The sequence below is a fragment of the Salvelinus alpinus genome, chromosome 17 (assembly GCF_045679555.1).
Source record: "Salvelinus alpinus chromosome 17, SLU_Salpinus.1, whole genome shotgun sequence".
In the NCBI taxonomy this organism is placed as follows: Eukaryota; Metazoa; Chordata; class Actinopteri; order Salmoniformes; family Salmonidae; genus Salvelinus; species Salvelinus alpinus.
Window position 1 is genome coordinate 25,064,663 of NC_092102.1, and position 22,975 is coordinate 25,087,637.

Sequence of the window (22,975 nt, forward strand, 5' to 3'; positions counted from 1 at the left end):
CCAAATGTCTCACTGTGTCCACTCCAAGCCAGAGTAAATAGATTTCCAACAACTGGGATTTGAAGGGTCACTGGCTGCTGCTGTAGTGTCTGGCATGGACACAGGACAGGCAGACAGGGAGGGAGGGAGGGAGTTAGGGAGGGAAGGAGGGAGGGAGGGAGGGAGGGAGGGAGGGAGGGAGGGAGGGAGGGAGGGAGGGAGGGACAAGGATGGATCTCATGACAAAGCACCTGTCATTCACTTGTCTTAATCTCTGCAGGTATTTCCTGCCTGGTGTTGTGTTGCATGGCGACCACACCGCTGGCTTCCTGTATTCTGTGCTGTCAGAATACCCCCTCCCCTTCCTCTGCTCCGCTCACAGAGTCTAATCTAATAGAAGATGCCAGCAGTGGAATGAGCCTGCCCTTTGACTCTGGATAAAGATCCAATGCGGAGAAGGGACACTTGACTACTGCTTTGTTATAGCGTGTGCATGGTTGGATCCCTTCCTCTCTCTCTCCCACCCTCCCTCCCTACCACTCTCCTGATCCTCCGGCCCACGCTCCCTCCATTCCTCTCTCTCTCTCTCCCACCCTCCCTCCCTACCACTCTCCTGATCCTCCGGCCCACACGCCCTCCCTTCCTCTCTCTCTCCCACCCTCCCTTCCTCTCTCTCTCCCACTCTTGACCTCCTCTAATTTGGATATGTCACTAGCTGACAGCCGAGATGATCTGGAGTTGCATTAGACAGGACCTTTGTCTGAGGCTGTGGTGGTGTTTGGTTGGCTTGTGAGCAGCCAAGGTGGACCTGCTGGTGAACTCACCCTGACCTTAATCCTGACTCATGTGGAGACCAGCAGCAGCCCCATAGTTTACAGCACACAATACAGTCAGCACGGCAGGGGGGAGAGGACTTCATTCATGCTCCTCTCTGTTTTAATTTTATTATCTAATCCCTCACTTCCCCTCCACGTCCAATCAGCTACAGTTCACAGAGAGAGGAGGAAAAGGGAAGATGAGGAAGAGGAGGAGGACAGCCGGGGAGTAGGAGGGAGGAGTAGCCTGGCCCTAACCCTCCCTCCCTCTCCATCCCTCCCGCCTGCACTCCTTCCTGCCCGCCCACCCGCCAGCCCTCCCTCCCTCCCACTCTCCTTCCCTCCCGCCCGCCAGCCGGCACTCCCTCCATCCCTCCCTCTCTCCCTCTCTCTCTCCCGCCCTCCCACTCTCCCTCCCTCCCTACCACTCTCCTTCCCTCCCGCCCGCCAGCCGGCACTCCCTCCATCACTCCCTCTCTCCCTCTCTCTCTCCCGCCCTCCCACTCTCCCGCCCTCCCTCTCTCCCGCCCTCCCACTCTCCCTCCCTCCCTACCACTCTCCTGATTCTACCGCCCACACGCCCTCTCTCCCTCCCTCCCACCCACCCTCCGTCCCTCCCTCTCTCCCTCCCTCCCACCCTCCGTCCCTCCCTCTCTCCCACTCTCCCTCCCTCCGTCCCTCCCTCTCTCCCTCCCACTCCAATAAAACAGATTGAGGAGGGTTGTACCTTAGGAACACCTGCCATGCATTACACAACTGTACTTACAGTAGATGTGAGGGCTCAGCAGTGCAGACTGTTCCATGTTGACTTAATCCTGTATAGTCTGTTGTTCTCTGCTCTCTGGTAATTGTTTGTATTTGTATTTATTTAACCTTTATTTAACTAGGCAAGTCAGTAAAGCACTGGCTCTGTGTGTGTGTGTGTGTGTGCGTGTGCGTGTGCATGTGTATATGTGTGTGAATGTGTGTATATGTGTGTGTATGTGTTTTTGGTTTTACTATCAGAAGTCCCTACAAGGAAAAAGGCTTAGGGTTTAGGTTAAAGGTTAGGGTTAGGGGTTAGGTTTAGGGTCAGGGTTAAGGTTTGGTTAAATGTTAGGGTTAGTGGTTAGGTTTAGGGTCAGGGTTAAGGTTAGGTTAAATGTTAGGGTTAGTGGTTAGGTTTAGGGTCAGGGTTAATGTTAGGTTAAAGGTTAGGGTTAGGGGTTAGGGAAAATAGGATTTTAAATGGGAATCAATTGTTTGGTCCCCACTAGGATAGTAAAACAAACATATGTGTGTGTGTGTGTGTGTGTGTGTGTGTGTGTGTGTGTGTGTGTGTGTGTGTGTGTGTGTGTGTGTGTGTGTGTGTGTGTGTGTGTGTGTGTGTGTGTGTGTGTGTGTGTGTGTGTGTGTGTTTCACCACCAGGTGAAAAGGACGTCAGGTTGAACATCAGGCAGGTGTTGAAGAGGAGCGGTGGAGGTAGATGGTTGTAGCAGTAGAGAGTTGGAATGCTGTGACCTGGCCTTGTGATTGAGCACCAATAACATGGTATCTACTGTGAGTGTTATGTACTGTATGACAACAGCAATAAGTGTGGCTGCCGCTCGCCACATTTAAAGCCTCCAGCCCGGGGGGGGATTGAATTTGTTTTTGTCTTGCTCACCGTCCCCCCCACTCCATATCTCTTGACACCTTTATGAGACGAGACCGACTTGAATACAGTGAATTTATCCACTCTCCCTCTCGCAAAACTCCTGGCTCGTGTTCAAGAGGCTATTGTTTGAGTAATCTGTGGAGCGCTCTCCTCTCTCAGCACGGCCCTGGCTGTGTGTGTGTGTGTGTGTGTGTGTGTGTGTGTGTGTGTGTGTGTGTGTGTGTGTGTGTGTGTGTGTGTGTGTGTGTGTGTGTGTGTGTGTGTGTGTGTGTGTGTGCCTAGGAGACCTGCGCTCAGTCCTCTTACAGGATATTGAACTGAGAGATATCTTTGCTTTACAGTTGTATAGTCAATGTATGGAGGGAGGCCAGTTATTCCCATCATTGAACATTCATTATACTCAATTATAGCTTGGGCTAATTGTTAACCGTAGGGGTCCCTCTTAAGTAAAAGTAGAGGGGGACGGCAAGATGTTCTATATTCCTTCTGGGCAATTCCTTATGCTGGAAGTAGAATATTCTACCTAGCAACAGGGAGAGAGTTAGTGTAGGGTAGTGCAGAGAGAGTACAGTATGAATCAGGGGAGAGGAAAGGAGTGCCTTCAGCTTCCTGCTTGTTCCCTCTGCTGTAACCTTGCCTGCTGATTCCCATTCATTAAAGTTATAGGACACAGCATCAGTCCCCCCTCCGTCCCTCCCCTTCCCCTCCCTCTTCCTCTCCTGAAGTGAATTTTCTGATCACATTTTGGCAGCCTCCCTGGAAGAGAGAGTGAAAGAAGAGAGAGAGAGAAGAGAGAGAGGAAGAGAAGAGTAAAAAGAGAGAGAGATGAGAGAAGGAGAGAGAGAGATGAGAGAAGGAGAGAGAGAGGATGCAGTGTCCTTGGTATTATCAGCGTTGGCTCACTGGCTCTGTAATGAGACTTGTCCTGTAGGGAGAATTTTGATGGGAGGGAAGAAGCCTCATGACCACGAATCCCAGGCCTGCTAGCCACTTCAACATCCCCCTCTCCCTTCCTGCTCCAGAACATTCTACTGGATGACCCTTGACTGTGGAGCTCCTCTGGAGAATACAGCACTATAGCAGGTGTTGGGGAGACTGGTGTTAAAGACCATAAAGTTGCCTGCTGGTCTGGCTCTGTGTCCTCCTGAACCACTTGACCAAAATCACGTCAATGTGCTGTGTTCCAAGCTACAGGGCAGGGCACTTCCTAAAAGTAGGAGTAGCCTGACTGATGTCAGAGGGCCTTTGGAGGTGGGGCGTGTGCTCTCTCGCCCTCCCTTCATCTCCTTTCCCCTCCTCCCCTCATCTCCTTTCCTCTCCTCCCCTCATCTCCTTTCCCATCCTCCCCTCATCTCCTTTCCCTTCCTCCCCTCATCTCCTTTCCCTTCCTCCCCTCATCTCCTTTCTCCCCCCTCCCCTCATCTACTTTCCCTTCCTCCCCTCACCTCCTTTCCTCTCCTCCCCTCATCTCCTTTCCCCTCCTCCCCTTATCTCCTTTCCCTTCCTCCCCTCATCTCCTTTCCCCCCCTCCCCTCATCTACTTCCCCTTCCTCCCCTCACCTCCTTTCCTCTCCTCCCCTCATCTACTTTCCCCTCCTCCCCTCATCTACTTTCCTCTCCTCCCCTCATCTCCTTTCCCCTCCTCCCCTCATCTCCTTTCCCTTCCTCCCCTCATCTCCTTTCCCCCCCTCCCCTCATCTACTTTCCCTTCCTCCCCTCACCTCCTTTCCTCTCCTCCCCTCATCTCCTTTCCCCTCCTCCCCTCATCTACTTTCCCCTCCTCCCCTCATCTCCTTTCCCCTCCTCCCCTCATCTACTTTCCTCTCCTCCCCTCATCTACTTTCCTCTCCTCCCCTCATCTACTTTCCCCTCCTCCCCTCATCTCCTTTCCCCTCCTCCCCTCATCTACTTTCCTCTCCTCCCCTCATCTCCTTTCCTCTCCTCCCCTCATCTCCTTTCCCCTCCTCCCCTCATCTACTTTCCTCTCCTCCCCTCACCTCCTTTCCTCTCCTCCCCTCATCTCCTTTCCCCTTCTCCCCTCATCTACTTTCCCCTCCTCCCCTCATCTCCTTTCCCCTCCTCCCCTCATCTACTTTCCTCTCCTCCCCTCACCTCCTTTCCTCTCCTCCCCTCATCTCCTTTCCCCTCCTCCCCTCATCTACTTTCCCCTCCTCCCCTCATCTCCTTTCCCCTCCTCCCCTCATCTACTTTCCTCTCCTCCCCTCATCTACTTTCCTCTCCTCCCCTCACCTCCTTTCCTCTCCTCCCCTCATCTCCTTTCCCCTCCTCCCCTCATCTACTTTCCTCTCCTCCCCTCACCTCCTTTCCTCTCCTCCCCTCATCTCCTTTCCCCTCCTCCCCTCATCTACTTTCCCCTCCTCCCCTCATCTCCTTTCCCCTCCTCCCCTCATCTACTTTCCTCTCCTCCCCTCATCTACTTTCCCCTCCTCCCCTCATCTCCTTTCCCCTCCTCCCCTCATCTACTTTCCTCTCCTCCCCTCACCTCCTTTCCTCTCCTCCCCTCATCTCCTTTCCCCTCCTCCCCTCATCTACTTTCCCCTCCTCCCCTCATCTCCTTTCCCTTCCTCCCCTCATCTCCTTTCCCCCCTCCCCTCATCTACTTTCCCTTCCTCCCCTCACCTCCTTTCCTCTCCTCCCCTCATCTACTTTCCTCTCCTCCCCTCACCTCCTTTCCTCTCCTCCCCTCATCTACTTTCCTCTCCTCCCCTCATCTACTTTCCTCTCCTCCCCTCATCTCCTTTCCCCTCCTCCCCTCATCTACTTTCCTCTCCTCCCCTCATCTACTTTCCTCTCCTCCCCTCATCTACTTTCCCCTCCTCCCCTCATCTCCTTTCCCCTCCTCCCCTCATCTACTTTCCTCTCCTCCCCTCACCTCCTTTCCTCTCCTCCCCTCATCTCCTTTCCCCTCCTCCCCTCATCTACTTTCCTCTCCTCCCCTCATCTACTTTCCCCTCCTCCCCTCATCTCCTTTCCCCTCCTCCCCTCATCTACTCATCCTCTCCTCCCATCTCCTTTCCTTTCCTATCCTCTTCTCTACTTTCCTCTCCTTTCTTCTCCATTCCTCTCCTCTCTTCTCCTCTCTACTCATCCCCTCCCCTCCTCTCCTCTTCCAGTCCTCTCTGGAAGAGGTGGTAGTATTGTGGTATGGTCAGGCCCAGTCAGGTAATGTCCTCCCCAGTGCCCAGGCAGAGAGGGAGAGAGGTAGAGACAAGGCGGGCTATTAATCAGGCTGACCTGGCACGCGGCCTGGGTACATCATTAGAGCCTGAAATACGAGGGGACAGGGAGGTCACGCTACCCGAACCTCACATCAATATACCCACTAAGGTAGAGGGGAGGGGGGGCAGCTGTTGTTATTATCCAAGGACCATTTGTTTTAGTGAGTTAGCCCCCCCCTTAAAATAAAGGCACGTAGGCCCGCTGCAGTACGTTAGCTAAATGCAGCAGGGTCTGCCCAGGGTCTAGCAGTGTGTGGTTATGTTCTCTACAGCCAGGTAGGCAGGACTCCAGTGGGACAGAACACACTGTGGAGATCAGGCTGACTTCTGTAAGGACACACACAGCAGTACATTCAGCCAGTAATAGCTGCTGCTCGCCCCTGGCAACCAGTCAAAGGGCAACACAACTCTGATTATTATTATACAAAGAAGTTCTACTGTACAGGGAGGCATTTCTGGAGGCAGAATAGCTGAATATGTATTAGACCCTTGTTGTGATCTTTTGAGTACTTGCTGAGTACCTGGTTTGATGCAGATCATTCTTATTATGTATTCTGTTGGAAAACATCATCCCTGCATGCATCAGCCATTACAATGTTCACATCATTCCTTTGTAATAACACCGCAACATGAGAAACATGTGAGAGAGAGAATGAGAACGAGAGAGAGTCGAAGTGATAGAGAGAATGTGTGTGTATGTGTGTGTGTGTGTGTGTGTGTGTGTGTGTGTGTGTGTGTGTGTGTGTGTGTGTGTGTGTGTGTGTGTGTGTGTGTGTGTGTGTGTGTGTGTGTGTGTGTGTGTGTGTGTGTGTGTGTGTGTGTGAGAGAGAGAGAGTTGTTTATTTTGGGGAGAGTGCAGCAGCAGCAGCATCGTGTAAAGTTGTGTAATGATTGATGGTTGTGGAGCAGAAATAGACCGTCAGATTTACAGAGGCCTTTGGTTTCCTTTATGTTGTGGTTGGGATGCTCCACAGAGCTCTATCATTCTGTCACTGACATTACACACAATCCACTTTTATTTGGCCGTGTAAAGTCTCCCCATTACAGAGACGACCTGCCGTATTTCACTTTTGACCTGTCTGAACCTTCCTGAGAGCATGTACAGTACCACAGAATGGACTGTGTTGCACTGTACTGGTGACTGTCTTGTCCTCTGACTCTAATGCTGATTGCGATTGTGTATTATCCTGCCTGTGAGTGTACTGTGAGTGTACTGTGAGTGTACTGTGAGTGTGATGACGTCTCTGTCCTGTCCTGTGTGTTTCAGATCCTGGTGAATTCTATCAACCATCCTGCCATGCCTTATGAGAACGGGGTGGTGAGCGAGGGGAGTCCCATCCACAGAGACCTGCTCTTCAGCCCAGACTACCAGCACATCTATGCCCTCACAGACAAACAGGTACAAGCTTCACACGCTATTATAGTTTTTAAACAATCATACCATCTCACGGCACCAAACCCTCCTATTTATACAGTACCCAAACCTAATTGTTGTGTGTGTGTGTTTCCTCTGTGTTTTTCCAGCACTCTATGTGATTGGTTGTGTTTGATTTCCAGTATACTGAGCTCCACCCCCCTCCCCAGCACCCTCTTCCCTCACACATGTTCCTCCCCCAGTCAGCACCCTCTTCCCTCACACATGTTCCTCCCCCAGTCAGCACCCTCTTCCCTCACACATGTTCCTCCCCCAGTCAGCACCCTCTTCCCTCACACATGTTCCTCCCCCAGTCAGCACCCTCTTCCCTCACACATGTTCCTCCCCCAGTCAGCACCCTCTTCCCTCACACATGTTCCTCCCCCAGTCAGCACCCTTCTTCACTGGCAACAGGTCTCTCTGATCCACTTTGATGGAATAAATCCCCTTCTTTTAGCCCCGCCAAAGCACCAACGGAAAGGGAATTCTCCGATCTTCCCTTTCCTCCTCTACTCCAGTTATTTGTACCCTTCTCCTTTTCTCCCTGCTCTCTCTTTTCTTTCATGTGGTTTCTCACCTAAGCTCAAATTGGAGGTCCTCGTTTCACTCATTAGAGACGTTTCCTCCATTATTACTGGAAGACCCCCCCACCTCTCCATCCCAGCCTCTCTCTCTCTATCAGAATGGTTAGCAGGGTGAGGAGAGATAAGAAGGCCACCAGGCTTACTGCAAAGGATTCATCTCTGAGGTTTAAATTGAAACGGCTTCTTCAAAATGCCCCCTCTCTCTCCTCTGGATTGCTATTTAACACCCCGTGGCCTCCTACCCCTCCCTTCAGCCCCACCCACCCTCTCCTCAGTCCCAACCCCCGTCTCAGCCTGCTCTGTCCTCCCTCTCAGACACCTGTACAGTTGAGTTAAAGTGAGAGATGTCTATATCTACCTTGTCAGAGCAGACCTGTAGGTGTGTGCTCTGAGGCAGAGTGACATGAGTTAACAGGGTAAGGACTGTCAAGCTCTTTGACACTGCCTGGCTCTGTGACACTCTCTATCCCTGATAATGCCTTAGTTATGGGACAGACAGACGGGTTACCAATGCACCCCATCGTAACGCCACCTACCTGCAGCCCTCTCCGGCTGTATTCCCGCCCGACAACCCCAGAAAGTGATGACTGAATATCAATAGCCATTTTCTATCCAATGATTTGAGAGGTGGGCTACATCCAGGTGGGACGTCTCTGCCACAAACACGGTGTCTGTCCTCTGAGGAAAATCACCCAGTACCGTTTAAATCAAATCAAATGTATTTATAAAGCCCTATTTACATCAGCTGATGTCACAAAGTGCTGTACAGAAACCCAGCCTAAAACCCCAAGCAGCAAGCAATGCAGGTGTAGAAGCACGGTGGCTAGGAAAAAGTCTCTAGATAGGCAGGAACCTAGGAAGAAACCTAGAGAGGAACCAGGAACCAGGGGTGGCCAGTCCTCGTCTGGCTGTGCCGAGTAGAGATTATAAGAGTACATGGCCATCAAGGCCAGATCGTTCTCCAAGATGTTCAGGGTAGCACGTCTGGTGAACGGGTCAGGGTTACATAGCCGCAGGCAGAACAGCAGAAGCTAGATCATCAGCACGACCAGGTGAACTGGGGACCGGGACAACAACTAGCCGTCAGGCCAGGTAGTCCTGAGGCATGGTCCTGAGAGAGAGAGAGAGAGAGAGAGAGAGAGAGAGAGAGAGAGAGAGAGAGAGAGACAGAGAGAGAGACAGAAAGAGAGAGAGAGAGAGAGAGAGACAGAGAGAGAGAGCGAGAGACAGAGAGAGAGACAGAGAGAGAGAGACAGAGAGAGAGAGAGAAAGAGAGCGAGACAGAGAGAGCGAGAGAGACAGAGAGAGAGCGAGAAAGCGAGAGAGACAGAGAGAGACAGAGAGAGAGACAGAGAGACAGAGAGCGAGACAGAGAGAGCGAGAGAGACAGAGAGAGAGCGAGAAAGCGAGAGAGACAGAGAGAGAGAGAGAGAGAGAGAGAGAGAGAGAGAGAGAGAGAGAGAGAGAGAGAGAGAGAGAGAGAGAGAGAGAGAGAGAGAGAGACAGAGAGAGAGAGACAGAGAGAGAGAGAGAGACAGCGAGAGAGAGAGGGAGAGAGAGAGAGACAGACAGAGAGAGACAGAGAGAGAGAGAGAGAGACAGCGAGAGAGAGAGTAAGAGACAGACAGAGAGAGAGAGACACAGAGGGAGAGAGACAGCGAGAAAGAGTTAGAGAGAGAGAGAGACAGAGAGAGAGAGACAGAGAGAGAGAGAAAGAGAGAGAGAGAGAGACAGCGAGAGAGAGAGGGAGAGAGAGAGAGACAGACAGAGAGACAGAGAGACAGAGAGAGACAGAGAGAGAGAGAGAGAGACAGCGAGAGAGAGAGTAAGAGACAGACAGAGAGAGAGAGACACAGAGAGAGAGAGACAGCGAGAGAGAGAGGGAGAGAGCGAGAGAGACAGAGAGAGAGAGAGAGAGAGAGAGAGAGAGAGAGAGAGAGAGAGTATAGCCCACAAAGATCTCCTCCACCACACGAGCCCTAGGGGGTGCAAAACCGGACAGGAAGATCACGCCAGTGACTCAAAGCCTGGCAAGACATGACGCCTTGGGACGGCATGGAAGAGCACCAGTGACTCAGTCCCTGTAATAGGGTAAGAATCAGAGAATCCCAGTGGAGAGAGGGGAGCCGGCCAGGTAAAGACAGCAGGGGCGGTTCGTCACTCCAGTGTCTTGCCGTTTGCCTTCGCAACACTGGGCCAGACTACACTCAATCATAGGACCTTCTGAAGAGATGAGCCTTCAGTAAAGACTGAAGACTGAGTCTGCGTCTCTCACATGGATAGGCAGACCATTGCATAAAAATGGAGCTCAGTAGGAGAAAGCCCTGCCTCCAGCTGTTTGCTTAGAAATTCTAGGGAGAGTAAGTCCTGCGTCTTATGACCGCAGCGTACGTGTAGATATGTACGGCAGGACCAAATTGGAGAAATAGGTAGGAGCAAGCCCATGTAATGCTTTGTAGGTTAGCAGTAAAACCTTGAAATCAGCTCTAGCCTTAACAGGAAGACAGAGAGGCTACCACTGGAGTAATATGATCAAATGTTTTGGTTCTAGTCAAGATTCTAGCAGCCGTATTTAGCACTAACTGAAGTTTATTTAGTGCTTTATCCGGGTAGCCGGAGACTAGAGTATTGCAGTAGTCTAATCTAGAAGTGGCAAAATCATGGATTAGCTTTTCTGCATCATTTTTGGACAAACAGATTCAGATTTTTGCAATGTTACTAAAATGGAAAAAGCTGCCCTTGAAATATTCTTGATATTGTAATGGAACAGCAGGGAGCAGGTCTCGAACCCTCGACCTTCCAGCCCGAGGTCCGGCGCGCTATCGACTGGGCCGCAGAAGCATGCTCGAGCAGAAGAGTCGATTTCCGCTCTTATAAACCCAGGGTCGTTACAATATGTTGGTCAAAAGAGAGATCAGGGTCCAGATTAACACAAAGGTCCTTCACAGTTTTATTTGAGACAACTGTACAACCAACTTCCACGTCTGACGGATAGAGAAAAATGGAAACTAGATTAAAAAAGGAGAGGTAGAAAAAGGACAAATGTATCAAATGTGAATGTGTGGTAGAACAATGCCTTTCCTCAGAATGTGTGGTAGAACAATGCCTTTCCTCAGAATGTGTGGTAGAACAATGCCTTTCCTCAGAATGTGTGGTAGAACAATGCCTTCCCTCAGAATGTGTGGTAGAACAATGCCTTTCCTCAGAATGTGTGGTGGAACAATGCCTTTCCTCAGAATGTGTGGTAGAACAATGCCTTTCCTCAGAATGTGTGGTGGAACAATGCCTTTCCTCAGAATGTGTGGTAGAACAATGCCATTCCTCAGAATGTGTGGTAGAACAATGCCTTTCCTCAGAATGTGTGGTGGAACAATGCCTTTCCTCAGAATGTGTGGTAGAACAATGCCTTTCCTCAGAATGTGTGGTAGAACAATGCCTTTCCTCAGAATGTGTGGTGGAACAAAGCCTTTCCTCAGAATGTGTGGTAGAACAATGCCTTTCCTCAGAATGTGTGGTAGAACAATGCCTTTCCTCAGAATGTGTGGTAGAACAATGCCATTCCTCAGAATGTGTGGTAGAACAATGCCTTTCCTCAGAATGTGTGGTGGAACAATGCCTTTCCTCAGAATGTGTGGTAGAACAATGCCTTTCCTCAGAATGTGTGGTAGAACAATGCCTTTCCTCAGAATGTGTGGTAGAACAATGCCTTTCCTCAGAATGTGTGGTGGAACAATGCCTTTCCTCAGAATGTGTGGTAGAACAATGCCTTTCCTCAGAATGTGTGGTGGAATTATCTGCCTTTAGTCTCTTTCTACTGTACTGTACTTTACATAGTCTCTCTGTACTTTACATAGACTCTCTCTACTGTACTGTACTTTACATAGTCTCTCTGTACTTTACATAGTCTCTCTCTACTGTACTGTACTTTATATAGTCTCTCTCTACTTTACATAGTCTCTCTCTACTGTACTGTACTTTACATAGTCTCTCTCTACTTTACATAGTCTCTCTCTACTGTACTGTACTTTACATAGTCTCTCTGTACTTTACATAGTCTCTCTCTACTGTACTGTACTTTACATAGTCTCTCTGTACTTTACATAGTCTCTCTGTACTGTACTGTACTTTACATAGTCTCTCTGTACTTTACATAGTCTATCTCTACTGTACTGTACTTTACATAGTCTATCTCTACTGTACTTTACATAGTCGTAATGTACTGTACTTTACATAGTCTCTCTCTGTACTTTACATAGTCTCTCTCTACTGTACTGTACTTTACATAGTCTCTCTCTACTGTACTGTACTTTACATAGTCTCTCTGTACTTTACATAGTCTCTCTCTACTGTACTGTACTTTACATAGTCTCTCTGTACTTTACATAGTCTCTCTCTATTGTACTTTACATAGTCTCTCTGTACTTTACGTAGTCTCTTTGTACTTTACATAGTCTCTCTGTACTTTACATAGTCTCTCTCTACTGTACTTTACATAGTCTCTCTCTACTGTACTGTACTTTACATAGTCTCTCTCTACTGTACTGTACTTTACATAGTCTCTCTCTACTGTACTGTACTTTACATAGTCTCTCTCTACTGTACTGTACTTTACATAGTCTCTCTGTACTTTACATAGTCTATCTCTACTGTACTGTACTTTACATAGTCTCTCTCTACTGTACTGTACTTTACATAGTCTCTCTGTACTTTACATAGTCTCTCTGTACTTTACATAGTCTCTCTCTCTACTGTACTTTACATAGTCTCTCTGTACTTTACATAGTCTCTCTGTACTTTACATAGTCTCTCTGTACTTTACATAGTCTCTCTCTACTGTACTTTACATAGTCTCTCTCTACTGTACTGTACTTTACATAGTCTCTCTCTACTGTACTGTACTTTACATAGTCTCTCTCTACTGTACTGTACTTTACATAGTCTCTCTTTACTGTACTGTACTTTACATAGTCTCTCTGTACTTTACAAAGTCTCTCTCTACTGTACTTTACATAGTCTCTCTGTACTTTACATAGTCTCTCTGTACTTTACATAGTCTCTCTCTACTGTACTGTACTTTACATAGTCTCTCTCTACTGTACTTTACATAGTCTCTCTCTACTGTACTGTATTTTACATAGTCTCTCTCTACTGTACTGTACTTTACATAGTCTCTCTCTACTGTACTGTACTTTACATAGTCTCTCTGTACTTTACATAGTCTCTTTCTATACATGGGATAGCTATTTTACAACCTACTTAATAGTATCCAACATTCAACACTTTTGCTCAACCAAATATACACACAGGTAACTGCCAAATGAATGGAAACACTTGAGTAAATGAGGGATACAAAGTACATTGAAAGCAGGTGCTTCCAAACAGGTGTGGTTCCTGAGTTAATTAAGCAATTAACATCCTATCGTACTTAGGGTCACGTATAGAAATGCCCGTTGTCCATTATTTTGGCTACCATGGCTAGAAGAAGAGATCTCAGTGACTTTGAAAGAGGGCTCTCAAAGGAGCATAGAGGTTTTAAAGGGTGTGTGTGTGTGTGTGTGTGTGTGTGTGTGTGTGTGTGTGTGTGTGTGTGTGTGTGTGTGTGTGTGTGTGTGTGTGTGTGTGTGTGTGTGTGTGTGTGTGTGTGTGTGTGTGTGTGTGTGTCAGTCACCAGATGTCAACCCAATTGAACACTAATGGGAGACAATGTTTTCCGCCACCATCAACAAAACACCAAATGATGGAATTTCTGGTGGAAGAATGGTGTGGCATCCCTCCAGTAGCGTTCCAGACACTTGTACTATGGTACTATGGTACGCTGGTACGCTGGTACACTTGTACTATGGTACGCTGGTACGCTGGTACACTGGTACTCTGGTACACTGGTACACTGGTACACTGGTACTCTGGTACGCTGGTACACTGGTACACTGGTTCCAGACATTATGCCAAGGTGTATTGAAGCTGTTCTGGCAGCTTGTGGTGGCCCAACACCCTTAAAGGTGCAATGCAGCCATTTTTATTTCAAAATCAAATAATTTCTGGGTAACAATTGAGTACCTTACTGTGATTGTTTTCAATTAAAATGGTCAAAAATAAACGTAAAATAGCTTTTTAGTAAGGTGCAATTTCTCAAGCAAGAATTGTGATAGTATTATCTGGGAGTGGTCTGAGTGGGGTGGTAAAAACTGAAAATTAGCTGTTATTGGCAAAGAGGTTTGGAACCCTCTTTCTTATTGGTCTAGAACAGGGCTCTCCAACCCTGGAGAGCTACCGCCCTGCAGGTGTTCTGTCCAACCCTGTTCCTGGAGAGCTACCGTCCTGCAGGTTTTCTCTCCAACCCTGTTCCTGGAGAGCTACCGTCCTGCAGGTTTTCTCTCCAACCCTGTTCCTGGAGAGCTACCGTCCTGCAGGTTTTCTCTCCAACCCTGTTCCTGGAGAGCTACCGCCCTGCAGGTTTTCTCTCCAACCCTGTTCCTGGAGAGCTACCGTCCTGCAGGTTTTCTGTCCAACCCCAGTTGTAACTAACCTGGCTCTAATTATTACAATCAGGTGGTGTAGATCAGGCTCTGAGTGAAAACCTACAGGACGGTAGCTCTCCAGGAACAGATCACATGGTGATGTCACTGCACTTGCATTGATCTCTGCTGTGGGGGTTAGGTTGTGTCTTTCCCTGGGTCACAGCAGTAGTTATGCCCAGTGTGGTTTAGCGGGAGTCTGGGAGAGGGAGCGGACCTCTGAGCCTAGTAGCTCTGCTGGAGCAGACGACCATCAGCACGCTGTCTCCACTTAGTTACTGTCTCCACTCTCCCTTCCTTTCATACTGCAGCTAGCCCTGCCCTAGAGGACCTCACCGTGTCCTCTACACCTCTCCCCAACTCCCAGCAGTGTACATACTGTACACTCACATTCCCTCATAAATCTGCTACAGTGGTGCTAGAAGAAAACTCATTGGTCGCATTGGAGTTTTTTTGGGGGGGGTCATAATATTATGAATATTATTACCATTATGGGTGACTTCCATTGCAGCTGGTCCTATGATTTATTAACTCAAGGCTGTGTATTATAGATGAGCATGGATGGCCCACTGGTACGTTACCTATGTCATCCAGATGTCCATGCATGTTAGGGTGATAAATGGAAGTAGGGATCTCCATGTTCCCTGGTCATGGCCTACTCTCCTCAGGCTGTTCCCTGGTCATGGTCTACTCTCCTCAGGCTGTTCCCTGGTCATGGTCTACTCTCCTCAGGCTGTTCCCTGGTCATGGCCTACTCTCCTCAGGCTGTTCCCTGGCCATGGCCTACTCTCCTCAGGCTGTTCCCTGGCCATGGCCTACTCTCCTCAGGCTGTTCCCTGGCCATGGCCTACTCTCCTCAGGCTGTTCCCTGGCCATGGCCTACTCTCCTCAGGCTGTTCCCTGGTCATGTCCTACTCTCCTCAGACTATTCCCTGGTCATGGCCTACTCTCCTCAGGCTGTTCCCTGGCCATGGCCTACTCTCCTCAGGCTGTTCCCTGGCCATGGCCTACTGTCCTCAGGCTGTTCCCTGGCCATGGCCTACTCTCCTTAGGCTGTTCCCTGGCCATGGCCTACTCTCCTCAGGCTGTTCCCTGGTCATGGCCTACTCTCCTCAGACTGTTCCTTGGTCATGGTCTACTCTCCTCAGGCTGTTCCCTGGTCATGGCCTGCTCTCCTCAGGCTGTTCCCTGGTCATGGTCTACTCTCCTCAGGCTGTTTCTGGCCATGGCCTCATTCCTGGGGTGAGTCAGATGAGCTCTCACCCCATAGGGCCTAGTTCAACCATCTCATTTTGGCTCAGCCTTGACAGTGTCAAAAATAAAGACCAATATGAGCTCTCACTGTCCCCAGAGACAGCCTGGTGTGTGTGTTGTCCTGTCTCTGCTGTATATAGAAGCAGATCAAATTTGACTGGTTTTAGCATCTGAACAGGCAGCAGTGACAGACAGACAGACAGACAGACAGACAGACAGACAGACAAGGTTCTGAATGAGTCTGGGATTCAGAGCCAGCTCCAAACTGCTTTGCACACAGCTCCCTCTCACCCGCACCTGCACCCACACACACACACACACACACACACACACACACACACACACACACACACACACACACACACACACACACACACACACACACACACACACACACACACACACACACACACACACACACACACACACACACACACACACACATAGGGAAAGGGAAAGAGTGATGAGGAGAGGTGGGGAAATTAATTGGTTTGAAGATATTTCTCTCTATCTCCTCTTTTAAAACCTCCACCTCCTCCTGTTGAAGGAGTCAATGGGCCTCATGCCTTTGGGGAGCTTCTCTCTTTTCTCTCCTCGTTCCCTCCCCCTCCTTTTCTTCCTCTCGCTCCCTCTCTCACCCTCTCCCCCCTCTCTCTCTCCCTCTCTAGGAGGAGAGCTGAGTGATGGCTATTCTCTCAGAAACAGCCGCCAGCTAAAGAGATGGATAGAATCTTACCTCAGCTGTGGAATGGAGTTTTACACTAAAGCTGTGTTCGAACACTCATGCTAGCCGCACTCACTGTACTATTTGTGACGTAAATTGAGTATGTAATATGCTTAATTGTCATAGTATGGATATAGTTAGTATGCCAAAAGTTCCCAAATTGGAAGTATACAAGCAGTGGACACTATTTCCGTGCTTTTAGGGCCCATAATGCAATTCTTCAGAAAATGGGAGTGTGGCTTCACATAATTTCAAGTTCCAGTTTTATTAGTGGTATGTACAGGATACACATGGTATACACCGTCCAACTAAATGATTACTTGCAGGTTCCTTCTCTACAATACAACGACAATAAGAAATAATACAAGATAAGAACAGGAACATAAAGTAAATGGCTCAGTAGAATAGAATAAACATTTTAGTATACTGTAAGTATAATAGAGGAGGGCACAATTTATAGTCCAATATTTACACATTTATCAGGGAAGGAGGGATTGGGGGGCAAGTGTTTAAATTGTGCAGTATCTAGCAATCATAACAAGAGTCTGGTAGCATGACTGTGTGTGTGTGTGTGTGTGTGTGTGTGTGTGTGTGTGTGTGTGTGTGTGTGTGTGTGTGTGTGTGTGTGTGTGTGTGTGTGTGTGTGTGTGTGTGTGTGTGTGTGTGTGTGTGTGTGTGTGTGTGTGTGCGTGCGTGCGTGCGTGCGTGTGTGTGTAGGAGTGTATATCTCTGTGCGTGTGTGTGTGTGTCGTGTGTGTGTGTGTCTGTGTGTGTGTGTGTGTGTGTGTGTGTGTGTGTGTGTGTGTGTGTGTGTGTGTGTGTGTGTGTGTGTGTGTGTGTGTGTGTGTGTGGAGGAGTGTATATCTGTGTGTGTGTGTGTGTGTGTGTGTGTGTGTGTGTGTGTGTGTGTGTGTGTGTGTGTGTGTGTGTGTGTGTGTGTGTGTGTGTGTGTGTGTGTGTGTGTAGGAGTGTATATCTGTGTGTGTGTGTCTGTGTGTGGAGGAGTGTATATCTGTGTGGGTTTTAAAATCTTTGAATAGTGCCTCACTAAGCTACAAAACAACATTTTAAGACGTGTGCTTTTTGTTGATGGTATCAACCCCCTGAGAAGTTGCTTGGCTGTCACTAGACACGAATGGACAATATCTCTTTCTCACAGATATTTACATGGTAAATGTAGCCTTCTTCACCATATCAGATTCACTTAGCTACTGCTGTTACCGAAGACGCAGCATGATACATAACGGTATTAGGTAACACTTTACTTGACACCGTGTGTAATAACATGTTATGACACAGTCCTAACCATGTCATAACAGCTGACATAACTTGTCATAACAGGTTACATGTTAAAGTATGGTCATAACACTGTCATGACCCATATATATACACCTGTTGTGACATATATTGTGTTATTTAATGGCTGGTTATGACGCCTACATAAACCCACACATTCTATTACACCAGGGACGTGTAACCAACTTTCAAACGAAAGGAATCTTCTTGACAGAGAAATAAATCATTTGAATAAATGTGGGTTTTGCACTCTTATGTACGTGTCATAACCAGCCATAAAATAACACAATATATGTCACAACAGGTGTAAATATATGGATCATGACAGTGTTATGACCATATTATGACAGGCTATGACAAGTAATGTCAGCTGTTATGACATATTATGACATGGTATTACTATTACCTACTATTATCACAGGGCAACTGAGAAGCATGGAGCTACAGAGAGGGGATAGTGTTGTTCCCAGGCACTGAGGGTGCATCCCAAATGACACACTTCCCTATATAGTGCACTACTTTTGAATAGGTCAACTGATATTGCGCTATATAAGGAGCAGGGCGGCATTGGAGACTCAACCTGAGGTGAAGGTTTAGAGTTGATGATGCAGGTTCCCAGGAGACAGCTGAAGAGATTGTTCTCCCTTAGTGTTGAGATGGGAAAGGCACTACATGTATCTATTCATCATTGGGGATGGAAGCATATCTAATCAATGTGAATAATATTAGTCTCATTGTCTCATACATCATCTTGTCTCCTGAGGGTGTTCAGCAGGTGTGATGGATTAAAACATGATTATCTCCCCATACTGTAAATGACCTGATGGTGGGGTGGTGCAGTCCCACTACCTTTTTAATGGAATATTCCCAATCTGGGGCTAATCCAGCCAGCAGGGCCTTAATCTGACTTTTTATTTGTCCTATTAGTTCCTATAGGGACAGGATTTCAGATAAATCTGTTTGAGACGGGTGTGTAAACCATTCCCCTGCTCCATGTTAATCATTGTGTTTTCAGGAGCATAAGGGTCGGTGGCGGGAGAGAGAGAGAGAGAGAGAGAGAAGCACTCTGTTTGTCCTACCTATCCCCTCCATTTTCTCTATTTGTCTCTCCTCATTGGATAATAGAAATGCCATTGTGGAAGGCCTGTGTTGTGCCTCAAACATCAAAACTCAATTTCCCAAGCTGACAGAACAATTTACCATTCCCCATATTCACAGGCAGTTCATTAAAAGTTCCAGATAGCCCATCGTACATCTCCCCGCTGTAAACGCTGGGACCGGAGAGAAACATAAAACTGTCCGTTCAGCTGCGAGGAGAGAAACTCTGCTTAGCATGCATTAGATTTATACACGGCAGTTCCTCTCTGTTGTTCTGACAATAAAGACACGCAGAGGAGAGCTAGGTTAGACCAAAGCAAGACTAAAGTTTTCTCAGGAGAATAATGTTAAATCGACTTCATGTATGATCATCCTTGACCCCAGCTAACATGGAGATGGTCTTGTTTCTAATGTACTGAATCTATACATGGGTTATCTGAATTATATACCAGAATCAATGATGTTCTGACTGATGTCATGTTCCCTGATTTACAGGATGTGATTTTCGTGGTAATAATTTTTTTTAAAGATATGTTTTATTGTCCCATAAAGCAGAGTAAAATGGTGACATAATGTGACTCATTGGTTGTAATTGGCCATCACAGGGTTTACATAGAGAGTAGACTGCTGTAATGAAGAGAAGATGGGGGTATTGATTCAGGTATAGTAGTGGAGAAACGTTAGCTCTGTCAGCACAGGCAATTAATAGCAGCTATTTGAAGGTCCCTGTTTGATGTGGAGTTGGTTCTCTCTTCTTTCAAAGAAAAGGGAGGAAGTATCAGCTGACTGAAATCTGATTTGTGAGGCGGACGTCTTAATATAGTTGAGAGGATCAACGTGACTCCGGTTTGGAGTTGATTTGCCTGCCGTGCATGTGTGCTTCCTCGCATAATCTAATGTGTGTTCTGTCCTGTTAGGTGCTGAGTTAGTACGAGGAAGTGTTCTTTCTCCCATCAATGAGCTTACCAGAAGAATAGACTAACTATGGGACGTTCTTCCTGAATAGCTGGGACATTGTCTTTAACCCAAGGCTAAGCTTGGTTAGGCCAGGCTCCTTAAACCAACCACTATCTGGTTTTGTTGCTATGGTAGCAGCATGCGGTGGTGCATAGCTCCTGCTGTTGACCAGGGAGGTGTATTAAACTGAGTGGTTAGAGCAGTAACAAGCTGTCCTCACTGGCGCTAAAACGTTCCTGCTTACTGAAGTATGGAACTAAAACGTTCCTCCTTACTGAAGTATGGAGCTAAAACGTTCCTCCTTACTGAAGTATGGAACTAAAACGTTCCTCCTTACTGAAGTATGGAACTAAAACGTTCCTCCTTACTGAAGTATGGAACTAAAACGTTCCTCCTTACTGAAGTATGGAACTAAAACGTTCCTCCTTACTGAAGTATGGAGCTAAAACGTTCCTCCTTACTGAAGTATGGAACTAAAACGTTCCTCCTTACTGAAGTATGGAACTAAAACGTTCCTCCTTACTGAAGTATGGAACTAAAACGTTCCTCCTTACTGAAGTATGGAACTAAAACGTTCCTCCTTACTGAAGTATGGAACTAAAACGTTCCTCCTTACTGAAGTATGGAACTAAAACGTTCCTCCTTACTGAAGTATGGAACTAAAACGTTCCTCCTTTCTGAAGTTTGGAGCTAAAACGTTCCTCCTTACTGAAGTATGGAGCTAAAACGTTCCTCCTTTCTGAAGTTTGGAGCTAAAACGTTCCTCCTTACTGAAGTTTGGAGCTAAAACGTTCCTCCTTACTGAAGTATGGAACTAAAACGTTCCTCCTTACTGAAATATGGAGCTAAAACGTTCCTCCTTACTGAAGTATGGAACTAAAACGTTCCTCCTCACTGAAGTATGGAACTAAAACGTTCCTCCTTACTGAAGTATGGAGCTAAAACGTTCCTCCTCACTGAAGTATGGAACTAAAACGTTCCTCCTTACAGAAGTATGGAGCTAAAACATTCCTCCTCACTGAAGTATGGAACTAAAACGTTCCTCCTCTCTGAAGTATGGAACTAAAACATTCCTCCTTACTGAAGTATGGAACTAAAACGTTCCTCCTTACTGAAGTATGGAACTAAAATGTTACTCCTCTCTGAAGTATGGAGCTAAAATGTTCCTCCTCACTGAAGTATGGAGCTAAAATGTTCCTCCTCACTGAAGTATGGAGCTAAAATGTTCCTCCTTACTGAAGTATGGAACTAAAACGTTCCTAGTTACTAAAATATGGAGCTAAAATGTTACTCCTCTCTGAAGTATGGAGCTAAAATGTTCCTCCTCACTGAAGTATGGAGCTAAAATGTTCCTCCTTACTGAAGTATGGAGCTAAAACGTTCCTCCTCACTGAAGTATGGAGCTAAAACGTTCCTCCTCTCTGAAGTATGGAGCTAAAACGTTCCTCCTCACTGAAGTATGGAGCTAAAACGTTCCTCCTCACTGAAGTATGGAGCTAAAATGTTCCTCCTCACTGAAGTATGGAGCTAAAACGTTCCTCCTCACTGAAGTATGGAACTAAAACGTTCCTCCTCTCTGAAGTATGGAGCTAAAATGTTCCTCCTCACTGAAGTATGGAGCTAAAACGTTCCTCCTCACTGAAGTATGGAACTAAAACGTTCCTCCTCTCTGAAGTATGGAGCTAAAACGTTCCTCCTTACTGAAGTATGGAACTAAAACGTTCCTCCTTACTGAAGTATGGAGCTAATACGTTCCTCCTCACTGAAATATGGAACTAAAACGTTCCTCCTTACTGAAGTATGGAGCTAAAACGTTCCTCCTCACTGAAATATGGAACTAAAACGTTCCTCCTTACTGAAGTATGGAGTTAAAACGTTCCTCCTCACTGAAATATGGAACTAAAACGTTCCTCCTTACTGAAGTATGGAGCTAAAACGTTCCTCCTCACTGAAGTATGGAGCTAAAATGTTCCTCCAATCTGAAGTATGGAACTAAAACGTTCCTCCTCTCTGAAGTATGGAGCTAAAACGTTCCTCCTCTCTGAAGTATGGAGCTAAAACGTTCCTCCTCACTGGAACATTCTTTGTTTTATTAGCTCTGGGATCTCCTCTTCCCAACTTAATCAGCAGCAGATACCTAGGATCTCAGAGTAGGAATGGAATCATGGCCCTGTCAGTTTCATAACCAGAGGCAGCAGGACAGGAACTACCTATTAAGAACTAAGAACGAGCCTTTCACTACACCGCAGTAACATCTGATAAACATGTGGATGTAACACATAACATTTGATTTGATTTAATTTAAGTTTATCTGAACTCTAGAAAGATGATCTGAGCAGATCAACTCTCAGCAGTTTCTGCTCCTTTGTCATTGTTTCCTACAGAACAGTCACAGTGACAGAACAGTCACAGGGACAGAACAGTCACAGGGACAGAACAGTCACAGGGACAGAACAGTCACAGTGACAGAACAGTCACAGGGACAGAACAGTCACAGGGACAGAACAGTCACAGGGACAGAACAGTCACAGGGACAGAACAGTCACAGGGACAGAACAGTCACAGGGACAGAACAGTCACAGGGACCGAACAGTCACAGGGACAGAACAGTCACAGGGACCGAACAGTCACAGGGACAGAACAGTCACAGGGACAGAACAGTCACAGGGACAGAACAGTCACAGGGACAGAACAGCAGGGAATGTGGAGGAAACCAGGGTCATGTTACTCAATTGTCTGATTACAGAGGAATCAGGGCTAAGCAGAATAAAGTGATTTGTCAGGAAGGATCAGGGACACAGTAACACAGCAGCTTTTTGTGCTGTGATCAACTGACCTCTGACCTCTTGGCCCTCGTCTGATACCACAGAACTCTTTGAGGTGGATGTCATTCATTCAGTACGTTGTGACCAGCGGTAGAAAGGAATGCACCAAGTCACCTGTCTGTTTTGGTCAGTGGCATGTGAGACAGATTTTTTGTGTGAGTGTGCTTTTCCTCTCCCTCTGTGAGAATGTGGTGGCCATCGAAGAGAGCGGAGCGCAGGTGACACTGCCAAGTGGCGTTATGCCCACTCCCCACACTCCTCACTCCCCACTCCCCCACCCACCCACTCACCCACCCACCCTCTCTCTCTCTCTCTCTCTCTCTCTCTCTCTCTCTCTCTCTCTCTCTCTCTCTCTCTCTCTCTCTCTCTCTCTCTCTCTCTCTCTCTCTCTCTCTCTCTCTCTCTCTCTCTCTCTCTCTCTCTCAAGGCTGTGTCTATGTCAGTGGATGTGATGTATGGCCTCATTTGCCATGTTTCTCTCTATAACCAGCCAAATTCAAGACAGATGAGAGGAAAAGGAATGAAAAAAGCCTCCAGAAGGAAAAGTTTGTTGGTGTGAAATGAAGGCTTGTCGTTTTCGGAGTGGGCAGAGGGATGACCTATTCTGTGTGTGTGTGATGGGGCTGGTTCTGAGGGGT

General features: G+C 47.3%; 1 protein-coding gene across 2 annotated transcripts in view; it reads left to right on the forward strand.

Moving 5' to 3' along the window:
• Window positions 1-22,975, forward strand: part of LOC139542580 (plexin-A1-like) — a 326,765-nt gene that overhangs the window by 166,251 nt on the left and 137,539 nt on the right. For both annotated transcript variants that reach the window (XM_071348188.1, XM_071348189.1), the window contains exon 4: window positions 6,938-7,069. In XM_071348188.1, coding sequence (XP_071204289.1) covers window positions 6,938-7,069 — 132 coding nt within the window. The remainder of the gene's footprint in view (window positions 1-6,937; window positions 7,070-22,975) is intronic.